A 24,476-nucleotide genomic window follows, 5' to 3' on the forward strand; every position below is an offset into this window, starting at 1 on the left:
CTGGACCAGTACCCGGTTCTGTATTGATGTGATATATTATAAACAACTGAGGCTGGAATTATTATTCTATACGTACATGTATCTGAATTAATAGAGGGTAATCTAGATGTAAGATTCTCTCGCTCTCTACTTGTCTTTTTTTAAGTAGTCAGAGTTTGACCAAGAATTCGGGATTTCTCTGGGCACCGGATCATAAGTTTGCTTCTTGCTGTCTTTCACCACGGCCCAGATCGATGAAGCAAGCAAATTAAGTTAAACTGTGTGGATTTCTTGAAGAAACAGTCAAACAGTATCATTAAACTAATGATTTGTGAGGTTAGCCGTGAGATAGGTGAGACTTGAAGAAGGTTTTAGGGGTTTTTAGGCTCTTTGGTACGAAATCTGTCACCTGGGTATGGCCATTTTTTCCATAAGAAAGCAACACATTTGGTCCTACATTAAGAACAAACATCCATAATAACAATCTACCAGATATCAAATCAAATAAACAGATTGTTAACAGTGGCTCTAAGTAATGTGAAGGGCTATGTGGAGACAGAAGGAATCACTAATATTTGATTTGAAGGTAAAAATAAAGAACGACCCTTTACCAGAAAGCCAGTTTTTGAGAGATGAAAGTGAATCTGGTTTCACCAGGCTTATTCCTTGGTCGATTCCAGAATGACCATAAACCACCATTATTTTTTTTCCTTCTTTTCTTGATCAAAGATTTCATGTCTTCTCTACATACTGCATGCTTTTACATGGCTTTTACTGCTTTTCAATGTGGGGACTTTTGATGATAAAAATGACTCAATTCCTGATGCCACCCAATTGATTGTACCATCTCCTCTTTCACTAAAGCTCATCGATTATTACCCTCATCTTTCCTTTTCTACTTTTCACCTTTCCTCCTTTTTGGTTTCCATTATGCACTGTAAATTTTGCCATTCAACAATAAAAAATATATATACTGAATGTTAAGTTTGTCATAGAATAGAGGAATCAGAATTAAGGTTGATTTTTTGAGAAATACTGTAGTTTGAACAATTACTATCAATGCAAGGTCAAAGCTGGCAGGGGTCCTACGATCTATTGGAGCTAGTGAGTGGATTCATGGGTTTCTGAGTCTCCACTTTATGCAGGCGTCCGGCCTAAATAGAAAATAGAAACGACTTTGAAATATTTGTGCAGTGCTTTTTCTGATTAAAGGGCAAAAGCAGCTCTCATGCTAAAAGGTTCGAGGCAAGCATCCATACAACTTTGGGTAGGGTCCATTTAAGTTTGTAAAGTTAATCACTGTTTTACTGTTTTATCTTTGTCTCCCCTCCCCATAGGATGATCTGAATAGACGCTCTCAAATCTCCATTATTGAATAATAACGGTGAATGAAATGAGCCATCGTGTGCTTTGATGTGAAAGGCAATCAACAGAAATCAAAGTCAGTCGTGTGAGGTGTGAGTGTCCCCTTCCCTGGCTTACCACGCAGACTTGCCAATAAGGTTCGGAATACCATGTTTGTTGAAGTATAACTCATATTTAAAGAAGTAGCATACGCAACGATCATTTTAAGCATTATAGAAGAGCAGAATAATCGTTCTAATCTTTTATTGTTGTCAATTCAAGATGCAGTGCAACCGTTTGGAGGAATTGATCATTCTATGCATGACGAATGACACAGAAGGGATTAAACTTGTTTCATTTAGAACAAACACGTTGGAAGAGTGGAATTAACTTTTCATTATTGGAATGCCTAATTTATCGAATAGTATTGAAGAATTTGGATTGAGGTATAATTATATTTCAGGTTTTTCTATACAAATAAAACCCTAAAACAATGGTTCTGTAAATGTAAACACATCGTTGAACCATGTAAAAATTTGTCAATTCTCAAATTTTTTGCAAAGATTAAAAGGTTCAAGACTTTAAAAAACTGTCCTGGTAGGATTTTTCTTCCACTCTCAAGACAATACATCAATGCCTGTTACGATAATATGCGTGTTATCTAACCACATAAACAATTATACCCAAACTTAGAGCCTTTACAACCTGAGGAAATAAAAGTAAAGAGAAACAGTTGAAGCTACAATTGACAAGATCCACTAGTTTTGTAGGCTGTAACCAAGAAAATTGCTCCACCTAACTGCTCCTGTGGATCTACCAGTGGGTTATTGGGTTAAAGAAAGAGTCCACGTAATAGTGAGCAAAGACAGGTAACGAGACAGACAAAAACAACCAGAAAACTGCAAAAGTTGAAATTGAATAGTCATTGTCAATTTAAATTTTGGTTTTGGCTTTGCCAGCTCTTCCGTATGGATTGGTCCCCGTATCTACTTGACATATACTTCTTCTTTAACCATTGCTCCATTTTCCGTTTTACAATTCCCAATATAGTTCCATTCTAGCCACTGAAGTTAGCCACAAAGTAGGTCTTTTCCCTTTCAATACGGTATTGATAGTGCCCATTGCCAGAGAGTGGTTGAATTGTTTATTACCGACTCTTTCTTAAATGTCAATGAAGTTGTAAACAAGTATAAGGGAGTACGAGTCCAATTCAAGTCTCCTCTGATAACATTTTAAAATTGGATTTGGACTTGTGATCGGGTTTGCATTGCAGCTATCATTAAGCAGGAGAAGATGTTGAAACGTGTGTGGGGCTGTAATTTTTGGATGCGACAAAGACTATGGGCAGTGGCGAAAAAAAGACCTCTCTAACATCTCTAGGAAACATGACAAACTTCCTTAGATACGGATTATTAGATTGCCCCCGTTAAACTCAATTTCGATAGATGGCGGTATTAAATGAAGAAAGACAGAAAATGGGAACTACTCTTGAGTCTCTTTTCTAATTACAAATGCCTCGAATCCATTAGAACTAAGAATATGCTCTTAATTGTAAAAGTTGCTCAAGGGCTCTGTTTACAGCAGAGATTTTTGAACCAACTTATATGAAGGAGTAGCATCTTTTTGCAAGATGTATTCATAAATGAAATTTAGAAAGTTGAATTCCAACAAAAACATGCTCTATTACGTCTATATGCAGTGCCTAAAGTGCAGAACCCATAAATCCCTCACAAACGAGATACAGAGGCCATTTTCATAGGGCCTAAAGCTGGTGCCCATGTTTTGACGGATCATCGTTGGATCATATTTAAGGCCTTTTCACATAGGGGTCAAGCTGAGGCGCTCACATAGAGGCAAAGCTTAGGCCCATATTTTGATTGCCGGATCAAAAATATGCAGTGCCTAAAGAGCAGAACCCATAAATCCCCAGAATTAACAAACGAGATACAGAGGCCATTTCCCTTATCTCACAAACGAGATACAGAGGCTATATTCATAGGGCCTAAAGCTGGTGCCCATGTTTTGACGGATCATCGTTGGATCATATTTAAGGCCTTTCAATCAAAAATATGGTCCGAAAATGCGGTGAGCGTGGATCGAACACGCGACCTTCAGATCTTCAGTCTGACGCTCTCCCAACTGAGCTATCCCCGCCGATGTTTTCTCTTCATAAAGCTTAAATATTTCAACATAAGCTGGTTATACACCATTTATGGAAATAATGGCCCTTAAAAACCGGACACACTTTCTAAAATAAATTATATTTTGTAAACAAGAATATCTTTGATTTATACGAAAGCTCTTTCTAAAAAAAGTTATATTTTGTAAAACAGGAATATCTTTAATTTATACGAAACCTCTTTCTAAAATAAGTTATATTTTGAAACCACCAATAAAATATCTTTAATTATCCAAACTAATTATAGTTTGAAAACTTTTCTTCATGCCGCATAATGTTAAGTGGTTTTTGCTAACAGGGGAAATGGAGAATTCGGGAAGTCAAGCTAAATTAGGGATCAGTATAAATTATTGGAAAAGAAAGAAATTTATTTCCCTTCAAGGTATGCCCATCTACCCTACAATCACATGAAAACTTTCCTAAAATAAAGAAAGAGGATGAATTGATTTAGGGAGAACACTGAAAATTAGAGAATAAGCTTCGAGCAATAATGTGCACACTCATTTTGGATATATAAATATGTACACACTTATACGTGTTATCATATGATTGAGTATTGTTTTATCGTTAATTTAACATCACTTAATCATATGACGATACATATAAGTGTGTATATATTTATATACCCAAAATAAGTATACATAGTTTTATTAATAAACTTAGTATCTTATTATATTATTGAAATATGACAAAAATACCTTAAATGCTTTGAAGGTATAGACTTACCGTAACAAGTTTTCCTAAAAGAAATAATAACTATTTACATAAAATCTTACCAAAACAAATATAATACTATGTAATTTAACACTTATAAGAACCAAAAAATAATAATAATGACAAACAACTATAAGTAAAATGAACTAATTTGAAATACTACCAATAGTAGGAGCTCTTTTTAATTAAATTTTTTGATATAACTTTTTTTACGAAAAGAATAGTGACAACGTTTAATATGTTTTTGTTTACCCATCAAAGATTTGATTTGAAACAAATCTGATTGAACCATGACAAAAATACACTAGATGTTTTGAATTTATAAGTTCAACATACAAAACTCTCCTAAAAAAAACACCAACTCACAACATAAACCCTTACAAGAACAACTTACATAAATCTTCATGGTCCCTAAAGAACAAGATGTTTTAATACCATTTGTGGGTTCACATCAAAGGGTTTTTTTTTTTTCCTCACATAACATAAAAGATCAAGAGACTAAGAATGGAAATAGAAACTTTTTCTTTCTTAGTGGATTTACACATAAGACCATACACATTTCATAAGCATGTCTCCTAATACATGAGGCAAAGTACAACCAGATTAATTAGCCCATTACATTCTTACTTCTTTTCCACAATTTAAGTACAAACCATGAATTCTCACTTAACAGTGGATCATCCAAAGTTATCCCATATATTTTTACCTAACTAAAGATTACAATAATACAAATATCTCTTACCGTTGAGTCCCCCAGTAACAATGTGAGTCCAAATTTCACGAGTAATACTATGTACACTTATAACTGATATCTAATTAGGTATCAATAATAATGAATTATTATATAATTAGATGTTATTTTATTCATAATTCAAATTTATCTGATTACATAATAACATATTATCATTGATATTCAATTAATTATGTATCTTAAGTACATAATTTTATTGTAAATAACCGTGTGATCGAATCTTTTAAAAACTTTTTATTCCTTATTTTAAAATGATATTCAAATATTTAATCTTTTATGATACCTTTTTTGAAGCCATGCCAATCAAAAAATTCAATTTCCAAGTCAATTCATTGAACCTCCTCAGAGTAGTTGTAGATTAGCAGTCACATACTACAAATGTACAACACACATTCTTTGCGTACTGAATTTCCAGGATTCTCTGTCTTATTCTTATTAATTAAAATCACCTCTCCGATGTAAAAAATGACTCTAGGAAGAGAAACGTATCCCAAGTTCCACAAATAGTTGAAGCACTGTTTCGTCCAAGAACAACTATAATAATACTACCATGTGTAAAACGGTCACCTGCTACTGTTATAAAAAGCAGGTGTAAGGTTCATAAGCTTTCAATATCAAGGCATTACAGGCAAGCCACAATACAGTGAGATGAAGGCTAAAATCACGTTGTGGCTGGTGCTACTTTGTTGCTGTCAATTGGGTTCCTCCATTTTTTGCAATGGCAACCAGATAGAATATCTCAACAAGCTGATAAAATCTCGACAATCCAGCAAGCCTCCCCTGGGTGATATATGGCGGAGTGATTTACATGGAACAGTTTCTCCTGTGTGGATAGGGAGCCAACAGGGGCTGATGGAAGCAGACAAGATCGAGGCTTTGCCAGGGCAGCCTCAAGGAGTGGATTTTGATCAATATGCAGGCTATGTAACGGTGGACCCCGAAGCTGGAAGAGCACTGTTCTATTATTTTGTTGAGTCGCCGCTAATTTCTTCCACCAATCCCCTGGTATTGTGGCTCAATGGAGGTAAACTGTCCAAACTTCAATTAGTTTATTGAATCATTTCTTTCACAAGTATATAACATGCCTGTTATAGTAAATACCCACAAGTATAAGACGAAGCATGTTGAAGAAACAGGCGGCGGATTTTCTCTTTTCTGTCAATATCTTGTATATTCTGTCCGGGGAAGAAACTGTAGATGTCAGAAATCCTTGTGGTTTCAGAAGTGTGTTTCGAATGGGAAAGCACAATGATCCAACAGTTTCGTCTCGAAATGAGCATCCATTTTGGCCGTTTACAACTGTAAAGTAAGCAAGGGCCCAAGAAGTCCTCCCACTTACCATCCCATTTTGGCAATGGTCAACTTAATTTAATATGCAAAGTTGATATTCTATAGCCCACCAAAAAAACGGATGACCCACAAACAAAAACTCATCTCGCACAAAAGCTTTCATTAGGGAAAAATCATCAATGTAATTCTGTAACGGATGCACCTTCCCGTGATCCCCATTATTATTCGTAAGCTGATCTATGTGGCCCTCAGCATTAGGCTATGTTGGTCCACCATTGAATAAACCGTCCGTTTCCAGCAAATTCTTGGTGATAAACCCAACTGCTTTATAAAACTCGCAACTTTCTTCTCAGGATCTCTTATAATCTTTGGATCGACTTTATTCGGCTATCGGATATCAATTATGGCTCCAGCTTTTTATAAATAAATTCCGATTTCTACAAAAGCAAGAATGAAGAATCTACTCTCACAACATTATTGCTCCTTCCCCACTTCCAGCATAGGCAGCATTACATGCTAAACAATATTATCCAAACGGATAAAAAGTAATTAAAAAAAAAAAAGCAAAATTGAGTGTTTTTGTGATGCACAGGGCCAGGTTGCTCGTCTCTTGGATATGGAGCTATGGAAGAGCTGGGTCCTTTCAGAGTTAACAGTGATGGAAAGACCCTGTTCCGAAATGAATATGCATGGAACAATGGTATGGATAATTAAAAGAATTCTTTACAAAAAGCCATCAACAGACATATCTTAATATAAAAATTCGGAAAAAATTGGCAGTAGCAAATGTGATCTTCTTGGAGTCCCCGGCAGGAGTGGGGTTCTCGTATTCGAACACTAGCTCAGACTATAACAACGCTGGTGACAAGAGCACGGCTGAGGATGCTTATACTTTCCTTGTAAACTGGCTGGAGAGATTTCCCCAATACAAAACCCGTGATTTCTTCCTAGCTGGTGAGAGCTATGCCGGCCATTATGTTCCTCAGCTGGCAAATACCATTCTCTTGGGGAACAAGAACACCAACAAAACTATCATCAACCTCAAAGGGATTGCCGTAAGTTAACTCACAACCTACTTTCATCTTTTTGAAGACTGATCCTAACATTTCAATCAATAATAATGCAGATTGGGAATGCTTGGATTGATGACAGTACGGGCAACAGAGGAATGTACGATTATTTTTGGACGCATGCTTTGAATTCTGATGAAACCAATGCAGGGATTAACAATTACTGTGATTTTATTACGGGTAATTTTTCAAGTACATGTTTAAAGTATCAAAACCAAGGAGATGAAGAGGTTGGGAACGTAGATATATACAACATATACGCCCCACTTTGCCAATCAACAGCATCAGCTTCAAAAGATGGCCCATCATCTGGTTCTGTAAGTGTTTTGAACTCTGAAACAACATTGAATTTTCACCCAAATTTAGAATTTACCCATAATATAAACAACAATAAGATAAATCTGACAACTTTACCATTGATGATCTTCTTCAATCAGGTGAAGGATATTGACCCCTGCTCTGACACATATGTGAACTCCTATCTCAATCTTGCCGAGGTCCAAAGAGCTCTTCATGTGATACCCACTACATGGTCAGCTTGCAGGTAAGGCTAATTCTTTTGCCTTTTAATATCATTTTTGCCGAGGCTATAATTTCTTCTGCATTATTTGCCAGCGTTATTGGATGGGCAGACAGCCCAACAACTGTTCTACCTACAATACAGTACTTGATAGCAAGCGGAATAAGAGTGTGGATATTTAGGTAACAGCTGCTACATTGTTGCCTAGTTTGAATTGCATATTTTACAAGGAGAAAGTTCACACAATGTTTGAATGTCAAAAATATGATACCTGCAGTGGAGACACAGATGGCCGCGTTCCAGTGACATCCTCTCGGTACTCCATAAACACTCTAAATCTTCCTGTGGAAACAGCGTGGCACCCATGGAGCATTAGAGGCGAGGTATTGTGTAATTTTGACCATTCATAATCATCCTGAAGAAAAAAAGTTATAACTGGTTAATGCTAACAGGTTGGAGGATATGTGGTTGAGTACAACGGATTGACGTTCACCACAGTAAGAGGATCTGGGCATATGGTTCCTAGCTACCAACCAGAAAGATCGCTTGTCATGATCGCATCTTTCCTCAAGGGGACACCTCTCCCTGCAGACAAAGATCCAAAGCCATAATCCCAATTCAACAGTTTAATTATCTTATCATTGTAACTTCAACCTACTTGTAACCAAAGCTACAAAATACATTTCCTGCTGAATCTTACATAACCAGGAATAAAAAGGAATTATTTATGTAAAACTGGAATGTGTTTTAAGCCTGTTGATTCAGATATCAGAAAGATTTCTCTTAATTTGTAGCATATGTGCTATTAATCTTCTTGTTATTTCAAAAACAAAATATCACACAGAAGCATGATTTGAGTTCAAACATTGCTAAGTGAAAGACAGTGAAATCATACAATTAACTTCTTATTACAAGTTCCAACATTGTTGAGTGAACGACAGTGAAACCACACACAAAAGCGCACACAGAGAGAAACTCGTAGTAGCAAAAAACCATTATAGCCAGCTTAAGCACTGACAAGGCACGGCCATGTGTGCAACCATATGGCTCACCACTGAAGGAACACTAGGACTGAAATCCTATTCCTATCAAAACATGAAAATATGTCTTTCTGATAGGATACTAAACAAACTTAAACATGTTGAGTATATAAATGTCAAAAAGAACAGACTTTCCATTACAACCTCGTTATTAATGTACAGAAATATCATAAAATAACAGACCGCACAAAGAATAATCACAGCTCTATTCCTAATCTTCAATGACCTCAAAAGAAAGCTCTTCTGCCAACCAGATACAATGTCGAACATCTCACCACCTTTCCTTTCTGCTGCTTGCAAGTTTTCCCGTCATAATTTTCCAAGTCACTCAAACCTTCTTTGTAGATGAGCTGCCCCAATCTTGCTGGATTATTCCTTTCAAAGGCTCAATAGTACACTACAAGGAGATAATGACAATTAATTTTAAGACTAACTGAAGGGCAAAAAATCATTTCAAGTATCACCTGAACAACTTTAGCCTCTAGATGCATTCATGCACTCTCAAGGCTTCAAGGATACTATCTACCCAAGTGCCACCAAAAATAAGGTGTCCGCATCAGTAGTTAGTATATTAAAATATACTAAAGCTCAAGTGGAACACATAAGTTATATATCAGTTATCATTCAAATGATATATTACAGAGGCATCACAAATGGCAGAACTTTCATAAAAATGTTAATTGAGAGAGAGATTTACCCTTCAAGTCCAGGATGTGTTGAGTAGTAAACATTTTTCAGGCCTAATCTTTTTGCAGCTGAAGCAGTAGTCTCACCAATACATGCAACCGCATTGCTCCAAAGTTCAGATTCTGAATAAGATTGACCCAGGAACTGTTGCAACGCAGGTTTTCAACAAAGTCAATTACTAAAATAATTAAGTATTTGGAAGAGAACTACTCCATTGAAAAATTCCTGGTCATTTAGGGATCAAAAAATGACGAAGAAATACGAAACGAAATATTTTCCATGAGCCTTTGTCTATCGAACATCATCAAGGTTAATGACTGTGACAACCAGATTTACTTAGAATGTTTGTCATGAATTTCCTCATTAATGGATACAAAAGCTTCTAATAAAACTTTATTCCAGGATGGAAATTATCTTATGTTACCACCACTAACCACTTACTGAACTGCAGATGGTGAAGCAACTGCAACAACTGGGGCAGAAAATGCCTGCTTCAGATCAGTCTGTTCAACATGATGAACAGGTACCTGAAAAAAATTATAAGGTGGCTGCTGAGTTGGAGTTCTAGGGCTATGTTAATATTATTTCTCAGAAAAAAAATTAAGTAAAAAAATAAAATTTTCTATTGTAGAAGCTGGAGGAAGGTGAGGATGATGTCAAGTTATAATCAACTCAAGCACATCAAAACACTTAATAATTATAGAACTCCCAACAAGACAACAAGGAATTATTAAGGTAGCTCTGCACACCAGTCTGCAACAGATAGAATTAGCCTCTCAGCAAAAATCATCATTTGGCCACCCTACACTTGTTAAACATATAAATTTCTTTGATTTAGTGATGAACACAACATAACAAATAGTCATGTGACGAACAATCATCATGATGACAAGCAGAAAATCATTGAATAAAAAACCAATATATACAACTCATAGCAAAAAATGAAACTATTTTGCCAACATTGAAGTCCTAACCGTTGTGTATGTATTCAGCCTCACAACCTCAAATCCACGATTAGATAAGTCTTCTTCTAAAACATTAATGGAAAATAGATGTTCAAAACAATTAAACTGCAACAATAAAAATAACAGCAGAAGTATGATACATAAAGAGTCAAATTATAAATTTTTCACCAAATATGTTTCTTTTGTGACATAAATTATGGAAGCTCACCTATAGTATAAACTTATAAATTATCACATAAATCAAACATTTTCTCTTAATATATATCAACAAATGCTGAAATCAGAGCCATAATATTGCTTACAACTTATTGATGTGTTACCAAAACTTCTCCTAAAAGTTTTAATGAACCACAAATTCTCCATGTAACAAAGCAAAAATGAACACTATAATTAATTAAAATCCAGTTACTAGCAGTAAACAAACTGAACAAAGTCAGGGTTACAACCACTGCGCTAAGAAAAAGGTAAAATAATTACCGTTGTATGAACCAACTAGATTAAGTACCCCATTGTGCATGAGTATGTGAAATTAATTAGTGCCAGTGCAGGACTAAAACAAGAAAAAGAAAAGAAAAGCACATCGTTCAGAAGGAAAGGATACAACCAGACCTTTCACATACCAATCTCATTGTTAGCTTTTATGGAAGCAGGATACCAGACAGTGCATTCTTCATTTGCACTCTTTGGAAGCTCTAAAGCCAAAACTTTTCCTGTAGCTGCAGGAAGGAACAATTTACCTAAAAGGTTAAAATCAAATTCAGATGCTATTAGAAACCAAACAGTGACGTGAAAAAAGCAATTTACAACTATTTACTAAGAAACCCCAGAATCAGTGGTTGGATGTCATGTAGCAACTTATACCTATTTTCGTATAAACATAAAAAAAACCAAACTGATTATAAGTCCACCCAATGACATGATATAATGTTAGTGATGCTCAAATCACAAGTAATTCAACACAAAACTTTCAAAAAGGAAAAAAACTGGGAATATATGTACACATATATAGTGAAACTTCTCTTCTTTATACAGAAACTATGTCAGTTACTACAACAGTTCGAGGAGAAAAACAATGAAAAAAAATAAATTGAAATGAAATTTCCATTTCTTTAGACATGAATGCATATCTCACCAGATGAAGTTCAAAGCATCAGCCAAAAGAATTTTCTATCTAGATTTAAAAGCTACCGACCCAAATTTAAGAAAAGAAATCTGCAAAGCAACAAGACCTTTTTTACTCGAAATTTGACAGTTTATATCATATAACTTTTCCACAAACTCATATGTTATTATCTTCAAGTATTGTAAACACTTGCTAAAGACTTCACTCTTAAACAGCTACTAGGTTTTGGAACGTGTTTTCTTTTTCTCAAGTCTCATTAATAAAAATGTAGTGCAATAAAAAATTCAGCAGCATTCCTGCACATATATACATGCATGAATACCTTTTGATGGTGTAAAGGCCACATTGAGGCTTAGATGGAGGGAGAAAAAAATAATTTTAAAAAAGTTTTGAGCAGCTCCAGTTGATTTAGGGAGAGTGTCTAGCCTCTCGAAAGTTAGACAATTCTGGGAGAGATTTCAGCCTCTCAAATAATTGGAAGCGGGGGGTGTTATAGTTTTCTTATTTGTGTACAGGAGAGACTTGTTATTGTAGTAAACTGTTACAGACCTGGCAGACTGAGGACTACAGAACCTGGGAATTGCAGTTCATCAGGAGGTGCAGAACAGACTAGCAAGGGTTCCAGAATCGCACTCTCATCCAACCCCCATTAACCATCACAATATTTTCAATGTAACAGTATTATGTAATGCACCAAGTTTAACAAAATAATATAATTCATGCATTCATTTCTTTTCCATTTTGCTGTCAATTACAATGGTCAAGGGATTCTTCCCTGCTTTACAATTACGATACTGGGTTAACAAAAAAGATACAAAACAGTAACAACAAAAACCACTCCCAAACAGCAACTACTCTTACTACAACCGCTCATCACCTACAGCACTTCGAGAGGCTGTCATATCTCCCTTCCTAACCACTCCTTTTTCTTAATTTTTTTCTTAACCTCCTATACTCCATCCCCCAAGATTATATCTACTCCCCCACTCCCTGTCTTTTCTCTGTCACTTCATTGCTTGAATTTCCCTGGGTCAAGTACAAGCTTCTTTCTTCAGTCCCCCGCTGCTCTTGACTTGGGAGATTTCCCTCAGCTACTTGATTATCCTGTGCTCTTCCTACACGGCTGCCACTTGTCATTCTCCCTTTCTTGAATTTCCTTTTCACGTATACCTTCACCCTAACATAAACACATCCAACATTTAACAAATATTACAACTATCATCTTCGCTTTTTTTTTTTTTTGGGTAAATTACTTGGTTTACTTTGGTTGAGAATCGAATCATTGTTGAGTTCCTAACAAAATGTTAATTAGAAAACACTTGAATTGGTAGAAATTTTAGCACTCTCAATTTTCAAGTCACATCAGAGTAATGATGGGCTCGAGTGAAAAATAAATAATAGAATACTTCAAAACATATTAGCAAATTGCTCAAAACATGTAACATATATGAGTGTAAAATGTCCAGCTAATAGGTTTTAAACCTTACTTCCATGCCTCTAGAAAGACAGAGGCCGCTTCAGGTGAAGTTATGATGATCCAGTCAAATGTAGCCTCTGTGCACCAGAAAAGTACAATGAGAAGGAAAAAAATTATTCATATGCTTGCCATCTTGGACCATTGGATAATAAATATCACACAAGAATTTCCATCATTCAAATAAAATTAATTCTTCCATGCAAATGTCCATTTCGGTAAAATTAGGCAGATGAGGACCATATGGTACACAAGAAAGCAATACTCAACTATCTCATAAACTACTAAAAAAGACAAATTGGACATATCTCCTCACAGTATGAGGGTTAGACTCTCTATAACTACAAATGGCCCTAGTATAATAATAACCGGCACATGCACAAAAGAATCATTCCATACTACTATAAACCAATAACAAGTTAGAGAACTTGTAGCTTTCTTTTTCCTTTAGAAGCTAAGTACAGAACTAACCACTTAATACAGAAGATAATCTATCCAAATCAGGCCCCTGTGCATGCTGTATAAGTGGGAGCTCCAAACAATTAATCCCATGCTTTGTCTGCATCGAGAAATGCAAATTCCACCTTAGCACCATCCTATATTGAAAGTGCACAGCTAGAGGAAAGTCCTCTCCGGCAAATTCTTTTGTCCTGAATAAATCAATTCTGCCTGGTCCCTTGGCCGTATGATCCAGTTTCATAACAAATATATTGCGTAAGTGAAAGTGTAAGTGGGTCCCAACACAACAAGATTCAGTAATACAAGTTTTTACTAACTAATACAACATGTTACACATAAACAATTCTCATACAAATTTGTAAAAAGAAGACACACTGCCACACATTAGAATAGTAGAACATGTACTTTCAAATGCTCGACATTACTTCATTTGTTGACAAGGCCACAGCCGAAAAAAAAGGTAATGAACTACCGAAAATAGAATTTAAAAATCTTCTCTTTCTTCTCTGTACCTATTTTTGTGTTTGAGCTGAGTATTTCTCTCGAATTTCTCTTTACCACCCTCGTGGTGGTTGAATGAATTTTCAATCGGAAACTAGAAGAGTTTCGGGCCAGGAATAACGAATTTTGTGTGTGGGAGTAAAAGCTCAGATTTCTTACCATTGGTCTTAGATTTATTTTTTCGTTGTGTTTTTATGATATGCTACCGAATATTTGGTGTTTTTATGAATATTTTGATGGTAAACTTTGATATAGTAAAAGTCTTTTTTTTTTTTTCCATTTTTGCACGTATACTAGTTGTTCATTTTCGTGGTGATTTGGTGTTCTGTTACTATGGATTAAGTTAAAATCATGTCGAAAGATGGTGTTTTCCGCAACAATTCAAAGTTTAAATTCAAGACTAAAACAGAAAAGAAAGAACCTGCACTGATGGCGGTCCATAAAATAATAAGAAAACAATGTGTGAAAATTAAAGTACTTGAAGAAGCAGCAAAACGCTTCAGAAGAGATAATAGATGTGCACCAGAGCTTTGATGAGCTTTCCATTTTTGCCACGTTCTCTGGTTACTACGACTTTCGGATTCGATTCGCAAGTGGAACTAGTGGTAGAATCAGAAAGAAGCCTGAAATCTGTCAAACTGAAAAATGACTCGGCTGTCATCGTGAAGTCGCAAACGAGAAGCAACAGCGTGAGGTGTCGAAAAAGGAGAGAGAGGGATGAGAGAGACTTGCGCCATTGAAATGTGTTGGCCAAGGAGGAATCGAGAAATATTAATTAAAAAAAACTACAGGGTCCGAATAAATAATTACAATAATAATAATGATTAGATTCCGGTTTCAGAAGTGGCGACCCGAAAGGTAATAGCAGGTACACCTGTTGCAGCTACTGGAAGCCACGAGGCTGCGCCAATGATGTTTAAGGACTCGATAAGCTGTGAGATTCGTTTGTGTTCTTCCTAGTCTACAATCCCTCATGGACTTCTTTAATCCTGCCGTTGATATGAATGCCTTTACTTTCCATCCAGTACCGTATGGGAGAGAGAGAGACCTAGGAGCTATAGGAGGCACAGATTACGCCACTTTGTTATATGAGACGAGGGACCTTTAGTTTATTAAGTAGCAAAGTTTGTTTTGAATTGAATTAAATTTGAATTTATTTAAGTTTGTAAAAATTAAAGTTGAATTCAATTTAAATTCAGTTTAATTTATTTTGAGTTTAAATTTTTAATTAATTCGTTATTAAAATGATATCATTTTAATACATATTGATCAAAATAGTATTATTTTGTATCGAAATTTTTAATTTATAAATTTAATAAGTAATTCAAATTCAAAATTATTAGCTCAAGCTCAAACTTAAATAGACTGCTCTTGGCCTTTAGCTCTTACATAAATGTCATACTCCTGATGGTCGTAATGACTGCACATGCATTGCATTGCTTTTACAAACTGATTATCAGAAGGATTGTTTAAAATGAAAATTATTTTGATTTTGTAAATAATTTGATTCCGCCGGAGGGATTGATATGAACCGATTTGAGTCTAAACACTTTTGAATTGAAAATTAAAAAATTTTATTCGAATTTATCAAATAAAAGTTAAAAATAACTTAAATTTGATTTGAATTAAAAATGATTAAGTTTAATCTAATTCGAATTTATAATTTAGATTCATAACTCAAATTGGAGGTTCATTAACAAAATAATGTGATGTGACCTAATAATTGATAAAACAATATCATTTTGACAATTGTTTAACAAATCTTAAATTGAATTGTAAGTCAAATTCGAATCAAATCAAATCATCTCCTAACTCGTAAGCTATATCAAACCAAACTTTTTCTAATTTAAGTCTAATTCGATTTGAAAAACTAACCCTTTTGACTCAAATTCAATTCAAATTTGAACTAAATGAATTTAAACCAATCAATTTAAGTGAGAACAACTTTCGCAACTGAAAGAACTCAATTCAAATTTAACCCTAATTCCCTATGTTTAAGATATTAATAAAAATAATGAAATTTTAAGAGTTTATTCGGAAAATATTCAATACCCCTAATTTTATACATTCTAATATTAAGATTAATATTAACTTGAAACTCAAAAATTCATTTTTAGGATGATTGTGTACTGTTACTCTCCAGAATTCCTTTGATGTCACTCGAGAATCACTTAGACTGCAGAAAACAATAATTGTAAATAATAATAATAATAATAATAATTTAACAATATTCGTGTATATTTTGTTTAAACAATCACATCCCTTTAAAAAAGCCTTTATGTTACTGTTTCATTGCTCAGTGTTTTCTATACACTTGTTTTACAGTCCACATTCACAACATTATAATATTATTTCTGTAAAACTAATAAAACAATAGAGCTTTAAAAAAAATATATTAGATTCAAATCCCTATTATATTTATAAAACTTTCTAATTAATTAGATATAAAATATATATATATATATCATTTCTGCAAATTCTGAGATCATCATCAAAGATTAGACATTTTTCTGAATGTCATGACTCATCTATTTAATAGCTTACCAAGAGAAAAAAAATAGTAGTAGGACAGTCAAGACGTGGCCCCGCTCACAATCAAGGAATTAACAAAGAATCTGTCCATTATTACCGGCGGGATGAGGATTACTTTGATAAGAATCTGACCATATTTGATGTTGGGCCATTCTACCAGGATTCACGAGTATCAGTAACATCAACAGAAACAAATTTCCCAGTTTAGCTAATGAGATATGAGACCGCTATTTTGCTCTTCACACAAAAAAATTGAACCCACTAAAATGCAATTTATGAAAGGCTGACCGACGAATCACTTGAACACACACCAATTCCAGCAAGTACTCAACCAGACCACAACCTTAGATCAACAATATACTTATGTGCACTTATATTGTATACTAATTTGAGTACTAACGATGATATGTTTCTATGTGATTAAATGATTTCAAATTAAAGTCAATGTAACACCCAATTACATGGTGATATACCACCATTAATATCTACATTAGTACTCATTATAAGTGCACATAACAATACTCTTTAGATTAAACCCAATGACATACTCTCTGTCCACAAACCACACTGCAGCACACAAGGCAACAGCATATATTCCAACAATAAGTTTCTCATTAACCCCCTTAGTTCTAAACAAATAATAAATCCAATCCCTAAAGAACTACCTCAGGCTGTCAAAATTCAGTTCCGCTCCATTAACACGGAAGGGCTTTTATAACAATTCTACATAACTGAGAGGACTGCAGAGATATCAGACTTGCCTTTTCTTGCATGGTAACATTTAATTACCGCAGCTACACATCACATTCGGCTCCTTCAGCTTACTTGTTGCTGGTGGCTGCCATAAACAGGGTAGGCCCCGTAGGCTGGGGCTGCTGCATACATGCTTGGATCATGTGGAGGCAGAGCATAGCCATAACCATCATAGATCTGTCCTCCATAATATGCACCACCCCATTGGTTCCCATAATCTGCTCTGTACTGTTAAACCACAAATATTCAAGTTAATGAATGAAACAAAATATAGTTCCCTACCAACTCAATTTGATAGCTGAATTGTTTTCAACTGCTCAGTCTGGTGTTCATCAAAGAATTTCTTTCCTTAAGAAAATGCTAGGCAGTAAAATGGGGGAGGAACATGCCTGCTTATTAGCTGGATTGCGGCCCCAAGAAAGACGCACTGTTTGCTTGCCGATTACCGTCCCATTCAACTTCTGCAAAGCTTCCTCAGCATTGTCTCTGTTAAAGGAGATCACAAGTAACTGAGCAATTGAAGCAAGAACTAGAAGAGATTGATTATTACTTTGTTTACCAATATGCCAGAGGAAAATAAACCAGAAATTTCACCTGTTGGCAAATTGTACAAACCCACATCCTTTTCCAGCTGGTATTTTAACAGAGACTATTTCACCGTACTGAGAGAAAGGTTGCCTGAGATCTTCATCAATGACAGCAGGGTCAAGTCCTCCAACAAATATCTATAAGAAAACAAGGATTAGCCAAAGTGCTGGTCCTTATCACAAAAACTGGATGAAGCGGTATGAAACTCACTGTTGTATTTGAAGAATCCCCATCAGATTGAAAACCTTGGCCTGAGGCAACATTTGATGCATATCCACCTACCAAAACACAAGCAAAACAGAAAAAAAATCACTTGAACTGATAATATGAAGACGACTTTTTTTCAAAAGTATATTCCATCTTTCACTTTCTTCTTCCTGGTCCTGCATCATGTCACAAACATAAGACAATAGCAAAAAATAAATACAAGAACATGCATAACCAAGGTGGCTCAACAGAGAAGCAGACATTAAGAAAAGCATAAAGACAGAAAACTACTGCTCATCAAAATGCCACACTGACATGCATAATCCAAACCTACTAATTGATACAAACAGAAACTGAAGTCTTGAAACTAGTTACATCAATAATGAGGAGGTGGCATTACAGTGTAATCAATGAAGTGAGTCCAAACATACTTGGTTCAAAATGTTAGCTGAAAAATAGATGTGGATAATAACAGATGATATGAAAAGCTATGGAAAGAAGTTCTAGCGCAAATGATGCTATAAACTATAAAGATATTTGAAACCGGCTGGAATGTGTAAGAGTTTGCTTCTAACAATATATATAACACAAAGAAGTGCTAAGAATCATGGAGAATCTGTTCAGCAGAGAGAGAAAGGGAACAAGCAATGCAGCAAGGTTAATTAACTACCTTGTGACGAATATTGTTGCTGATATCCTGATGACTTCCTGGGAGTAGCAGCACCAATTCGCATGGGCCTGCTTGAACAATAGACACCATTCATTTCGGTCATGGCCTTCGATCTCTCACTATCATCTCCAAACCTCACAAAACCATAACCTTTTGAGCGACCAGTATTGGCATCAAAGACAACTTTTGCAGCTTTAACAGATGGATATTTACTAGCAAAAGTTTCATGCAATAAGCTATCAGTAATGTCAGCAGCTAAATCTCCTACAAAAATAGAAAGATCAGGACCATTATCTGAACGCTTGTCACCCGTGCTAAATGTTGCCCAATTCAGGCGGAAAAGCTGGTCTGTATTAGGCATCAGCACGGTAACATAGCTTTGTAAAACTTTCTCAGCTGTTGCATGGGTAAAAAATTCCACAAATCCATAGCCCTCTGACAGTCCTGTCTGCTTATTGCGAATAACCTTAATGGAGGCAATCTACAAGATATAGAACACTACATGTTAGAAAAGAGAAGGCAAGACAACCAAATAAATCGAGAAAAAGAAAATGAAGGAGGATAACTCCATTTGAATATCCAGGTACAAACTCCTACCATATAACATCTCATTAGAGTGTTAAAGCTTTACAACAAAAAGTTTTCCAAGAAAACATCCCAACAGAACACCTTCCGAGAGAGAAGGAAAAAAAAGATAAAAAAGCAAAAAGCTGAAGCGGTTGTAATCTACAAGAATATATAAAAACTAAGATATATCTACCAATGCATACCTTTCAGATACAACTAGAAGCATTATAATACTGAGAGTATTAAACATTATAACTTTATTCTTCCTAGGATAAAATAAACATGGTAAAATGAATTTAACAACAAAGAGCAAAATAAAAGGCAATTTTTTTTTTAAAAGAAAACATAATATGACCCTACTGCAATTATTACCATTGCAGAAGGAACAGAAGATGAGCATGGCACATTCCTAAGGGAAGTAAAAGTAAAACTCTCAATGTTTGTTTATCTGGTCATAGTTTAGTCTTTTCAAAGTCATTACTTCATATTTTGCGTAGCTATGACCAATATATGATTCAAACGATTTCATTTTCATGATAAAATTACATGACTAACTCTTAATTTCGAATTAAATATTTTAGCATTTTCATGATAAAAACTACGACTTCTTTCATTTTCCCAACTAATTTAAAAAACTAATCATTACTGTGTAACTTTCCATAAATAGCATCATCCAAATTTATTAAAGAGTTAATAAAAGATTTATAAGAACATCAAGACTACGTTGTATTGACATAATTATAAAGAGAAAGAGAGAATTTCGACCTCTCCAGTGGAACCAAAGCAGGTGTGGAGGTAATTCTCATCCATCCAATGGTGCAAATCACCGATCCAAATAGTCTTGTTTTCACCACTGGATCCTCCCTGATGTTGTTGTTGTTGCTGGTGGTGTTGCACGTGGGGCTGATGATGATGTTGATACTGGTACGGCATATACGGCGGCGGAGGCATAGGATAATGTTGAGGTGGTATCATTTGCGGCTGCATTACCATGGACGCTGCCGCATACTGCAACGGCACCCACTGCTGTGGCTGTTGTTGCCGCTGATTCTGGTGGTCGACCTGCGATGTCTCAGAGCCATTCGGTTGCATCTTATTCATTAATAAATATATTTACAATATTAAAAGATTTGAATTTATTCGATAGGGATTGCAATTAAATTAAGAAAATAATAATAATGGAATGAATCTGAGGTTTTGGAGAGATCTGAGATCGATTGATTGGGGGAGAGAGAGAGAGAGAGAGAGAGAGGTGGTTAGGGTCTCAGAGGGAGGATTTATGTTGAGGATGAAGGATAGGTGTGGTGGATTTGAAAACGCGATTGAAGTTAGAGCCGATGGATGGGGAGGTAGAGATGAATCGTAACCGTTGGATTTTTAGAGAAACTGAGGATATGCATGTGATACTGCTGTTGAGTGTTAAGGTGTCTCTCTCTCTCTCTCCTGGATCCGCCGCCAGCTACTCTCATGTTATTCATTCACCTTCTTTAGCAAATCCTAGATATTTTCGTTATTTTCATATTTGTTTTGGATTTTCCAGGAATAGCCAGCTTTTCTCTATTGCACCTTGTATACTTCAAAGTACATTCACTTGTTGTCTCTTTGGCCCAAAAAAAGCCCACTCCATGAGAAATGTTTCGGCCCATTACAACACCAACTTACTTTAATAAGGTCCCAACACCGAAACAGTTATTTGTTTAGTTTGATCAGTTTCATATAAATTCAGCTGTGTAATAAGTGTAATTCACAAGAATATTTGATCTTACTTGATTTAGAAGTATAATTATTTTATTCTCAAGATAGAAGTAACGTTTCAAATTCTGATTTCCTATTTCGTGCCACTGATTAGGCAGTAGCATCTGGTACAAGGAACTGGCACCCATTACGGGGACGCCGCCTATACCCTGTGTTGCCGTCCAGATTTCTAAATACAAAATGTCGTTTTCTTAAAAACGACAGGTCAAGCTTTCTGTGAAATTAAAAATGACATATAGTTTACATTGTCGAGAACCAGCAACGTCAGAATCATTCGCCACAAGGCTACTTTGTTTATGAATAGAATAAAACTACAAACGACAAACTAATGTCATATTACTTCACTAATTGCTATTTGTTTTGAATTACAACTGATAATGAAGCTGCTGATAGGAGAAGAAGGAGAACTAAATGTAGAGGCATTGGTATGCGTTTTGAAGAAGACTTGGGCATATGCATTTAAAATCTGACATTTAATTTATTGTTGGATGTCAGTGATTTTGAATTAAAACAACCGAGTTGTTAGTATAAATTTTCTAGTGCAACTTTTAAAGTTAAGGTAAACTTTATTATGATCCGATTAATACAAAAATATGATTTTTTATTTTGATTAGTTGAATAGATCAAAATTTGAGTTTAACTAGGTTTAACAAAAATTTTGAATTCTTTTAAATTTTAATTATTTTTGAATAATTTGATTATTTTTAATTATATTGAATGAATTTTAAAGATTTGTAAGAAAAAATAAAAGAAAAAAGAAAAAAATATCTTATATCTATTAAAATATCTTTTATAAACAATAATTTATAGAATTTTTTTTTTTGTATTATGAGATTGAGACTTTCTTTATTTTATTTGTTTCATTAAAATCAAATAAATAATTGTTATCTCTTAAAAATGATATATTCTACTCATTATAGGTATGAGTATCTTGATTAATTTTATTTTTTACAAATTTTTAAACAAAATATATTCATTATAATTTGATAATAAACTAAACCAATCGATTTTTTAATTGATTCGATCGAATTATAAACTAGTGAAATAACCAATTCGATCAACACTTTGGTTTTAAAAACATTGAAAAAAAGTATATAATCATATAAATGTTGTATTTATTTTGTGATCTCCTTTTTGATATTTTTTTTATTATCTTGACGACAGGCTTGCTGTGGAACCTTCTTGAGATGACGAGGCTAAGACAGTAATTAAAATAAGCGCTTGAAGGCATCATAAAGAATTCTAGCAACTTGTTTTTTATCTTTTAATAACTCTTATACTGACATATTTGTTTGCTATAACTTTATATGGTAAAATGTAATATTGGTTTGAATTATTTTATTAATAAATATATATTAAAAATTAATATTTCAAATAAACCTTTATATTTTTTGCATTCATCATTTACCCCTAGTTTTCTCTTTTTTGTATTTTTTTAAAAATATCGTTTTAGTGTTTCTATATCCTTGTTTCCTAAATTGTAAATATCTGAAACATTTTGGTAAAAAATGTGAAAATATTTTTATATTTATTAATATTAATGATAAATAAGAGAATATTTATAAAAAATATTGGATATCCTTATATTTAACTGAATAACTTTAGGTGGTTGGTTTAACTAATTGTTTGCTTTGTTATTTGAGTGTATTCAAAGATAAAGTCCTGAGTAAACTTCTAAGGAGCTAGGAATTACCTTATAATAGATGTCACACATTTAGCTTAGTTTAGAGGCTTTTCAAATGAAATGTCATTTTCCCACCATGTTACAAAACAGAATTCAATGGCACGCTGTTATTAATTTAGGAAGCGAATATTTTATTATTAAAATTAAAAGATTAATAAATAAGAATTAATTATAATAAAATCAAAATTATTTTATTAATTTTTTAATGTTTAAGATAAAGAAAATAATTATATGAGTAATATTGTGTATACCTATTTTAACTACACAAATATATACATATTTATATATGTTATCATTTAATCATATGATGACATATATTAGTGTGTACATATTTGTATACTAAAAATAGTATATATAGTTTTATTGTAATCGTATTACCTCTTAAATTATTTATTATATTATTATTGACAATAAAAGACTGTTAAAATTTTTTATTATTTTACAATCAAACAAAGTAATATTAGTAATTAAAAATAAATTATTAAAATAATTTTTTTACACATTTTACAAACACCCCCTTAAGAATACTATAAATGTATATACTTTTTAGCAAATGAATGTTACACGTATTAGATTTTTATGATATGCTTTTAGAAACGATGTAACTATATATATCCTTTTTCCATTAATAAGATATACTTATCATTAAAAATGCTTATACATACATATATAATCATTGAACATATGATATATGATTGTGTAGACATGATGATAAATTCCCGTAAAGAAGGATGGTGGAGAACTTAAATAATGCATGAAGTGGTCGACATTCTTAAATGTGCATAAATAATATATATGTATTATCGTATATTGTTTTACTTATCATCATCATCACTCATAGAATAAAACTACTAAGATTTAACTGATTCGCTGTATAATGTACGGTTTGACTTCCCTAATCATAAAATAATTCGGTTTGAAGCTTAACCTGCCTTTAAAAATAACATTAAACTTGATGTTGTTCGACAATTGAAGGTGCCCCCGTGCACAAGCTCTAGATTGTGGTCATGGAAGCCTCAAGTATATCTTCTCTCCAACCATTTCTTAATGGCTTGATTTTGTTTATTCCTATGTTGCTTTTTTTTCGGCAGGAGCACTTTGGATGATAATGGCACACTTCTATTAATAGTCCTTTTGATTCCAATTGTCGGAATCTGCTCATCAGTTCTTTTTTTTTTTTTAGTCATTGTCTTTTATTTGTTTGTTTATTTACTTATTAATGGTGGGCTCTGTATATGGTGACTAAAGTCCATTTTATTATGAGTTTCATCCATAAATATTAAAAGTAATATTATATATATATATATATATATATATATATATATATTTTAAATGTTTAAATAAATATATTTATATATATTATTTTATTTTTAATATAAAATTATTTAATTATATAATGATACATATAATTATATATACATTTATATTCTTAAAATAAATATACATAATTTCATTGAAATATAAAATACTCACTGTCATGGAATTTTGCTTTCAAGGTGTACGTTATTTGTATTATTATAATTATAAAATCCTGAATCAATTGTTTCACAGACTATTATGTCAAAAATTTCTTGAATGGTGTAATATTAGTTATAATTTTAGTTTAAATAAAATAAAATAATTA

General features: G+C 33.8%; 2 protein-coding genes, 1 non-coding gene and 1 pseudogene across 3 annotated transcripts; 1 reads left to right on the plus strand and 3 right to left on the minus strand.

Moving 5' to 3' along the window:
• Nucleotides 1-3,404: 3,404 nt before the first annotated feature.
• On the minus strand, nt 3,405-3,477 carry TRNAF-GAA. The gene has a single exon. It is a non-coding gene; the product is annotated as a tRNA-Phe (tRNA).
• A 2,001-nt stretch (nt 3,478-5,478) lies between these two features.
• Nucleotides 5,479-8,634, plus strand: LOC123230217 (serine carboxypeptidase 1-like). The gene is made up of 8 exons (XM_044656384.1): nt 5,479-5,991; nt 6,850-6,957; nt 7,038-7,312; nt 7,384-7,644; nt 7,765-7,871; nt 7,943-8,029; nt 8,125-8,230; nt 8,300-8,634. Exons 1-8 carry the CDS (start codon nt 5,616-5,618, stop codon nt 8,456-8,458), a joined length of 1,479 nt encoding a protein of 492 aa, XP_044512319.1. The 5' UTR covers nt 5,479-5,615; the 3' UTR covers nt 8,459-8,634.
• Nucleotides 8,635-9,368: 734 nt separating this feature from the next.
• LOC123229620 lies at nt 9,369-15,166 on the minus strand (annotated as a pseudogene).
• Nucleotides 15,167-17,135: 1,969 nt separating this feature from the next.
• On the minus strand, nt 17,136-20,947 carry LOC123229666 (polyadenylate-binding protein RBP47-like). The gene is made up of 6 exons (XM_044655584.1): nt 20,179-20,947; nt 18,847-19,327; nt 18,180-18,247; nt 17,976-18,106; nt 17,771-17,867; nt 17,136-17,609 (listed from the first exon to the last, which is right to left on the minus strand). The coding sequence occupies exons 1-6, from the start codon at nt 20,512-20,514 to the stop codon at nt 17,445-17,447; spliced, it is 1,278 nt and encodes a 425-aa protein (XP_044511519.1). The 5' UTR covers nt 20,515-20,947; the 3' UTR covers nt 17,136-17,444.
• Nucleotides 20,948-24,476: the final 3,529 nt, after the last annotated feature.

This window comes from Mangifera indica, chromosome 11 (genome assembly GCF_011075055.1).
Source record: "Mangifera indica cultivar Alphonso chromosome 11, CATAS_Mindica_2.1, whole genome shotgun sequence".
Classification (NCBI taxonomy): Eukaryota; Viridiplantae; Streptophyta; class Magnoliopsida; order Sapindales; family Anacardiaceae; genus Mangifera; species Mangifera indica.

What these genes read in the sequence shown, in the direction of transcription:
- LOC123230217 (XM_044656384.1), top strand. Translation starts at nt 5,616, where the DNA reads ATGAAGGCTAAAATCACGTTGTGGCTGGTGCTACTTTGTTGCTGTCAA. An exon ending in TGAATATGCATGGAACAATG is followed by an intron (nt 6,958 to 7,037) that starts GTATGGATAATT and finishes AAAAATTGGCAG; the next exon opens with TAGCAAATGTGATCTTCTTG. An exon ending in CATGGAGCATTAGAGGCGAG is followed by an intron (nt 8,231 to 8,299) that starts GTATTGTGTAAT and finishes TAATGCTAACAG; the next exon opens with GTTGGAGGATATGTGGTTGA.
- LOC123229666 (XM_044655584.1), bottom strand. Translation starts at nt 20,514, where the DNA reads ATGAATAAGATGCAACCGAATGGCTCTGAGACATCGCAGGTCGACCAC. An exon ending in GCAACAATATTCGTCACAAG is followed by an intron (nt 18,248 to 18,846) that starts GTAGTTAATTAA and finishes GTGTTTTGGTAG; the next exon opens with GTGGATATGCATCAAATGTT. An exon ending in GGGATTCTTCAAATACAACA is followed by an intron (nt 18,107 to 18,179) that starts GTGAGTTTCATA and finishes GTTTTCTTATAG; the next exon opens with ATATTTGTTGGAGGACTTGA.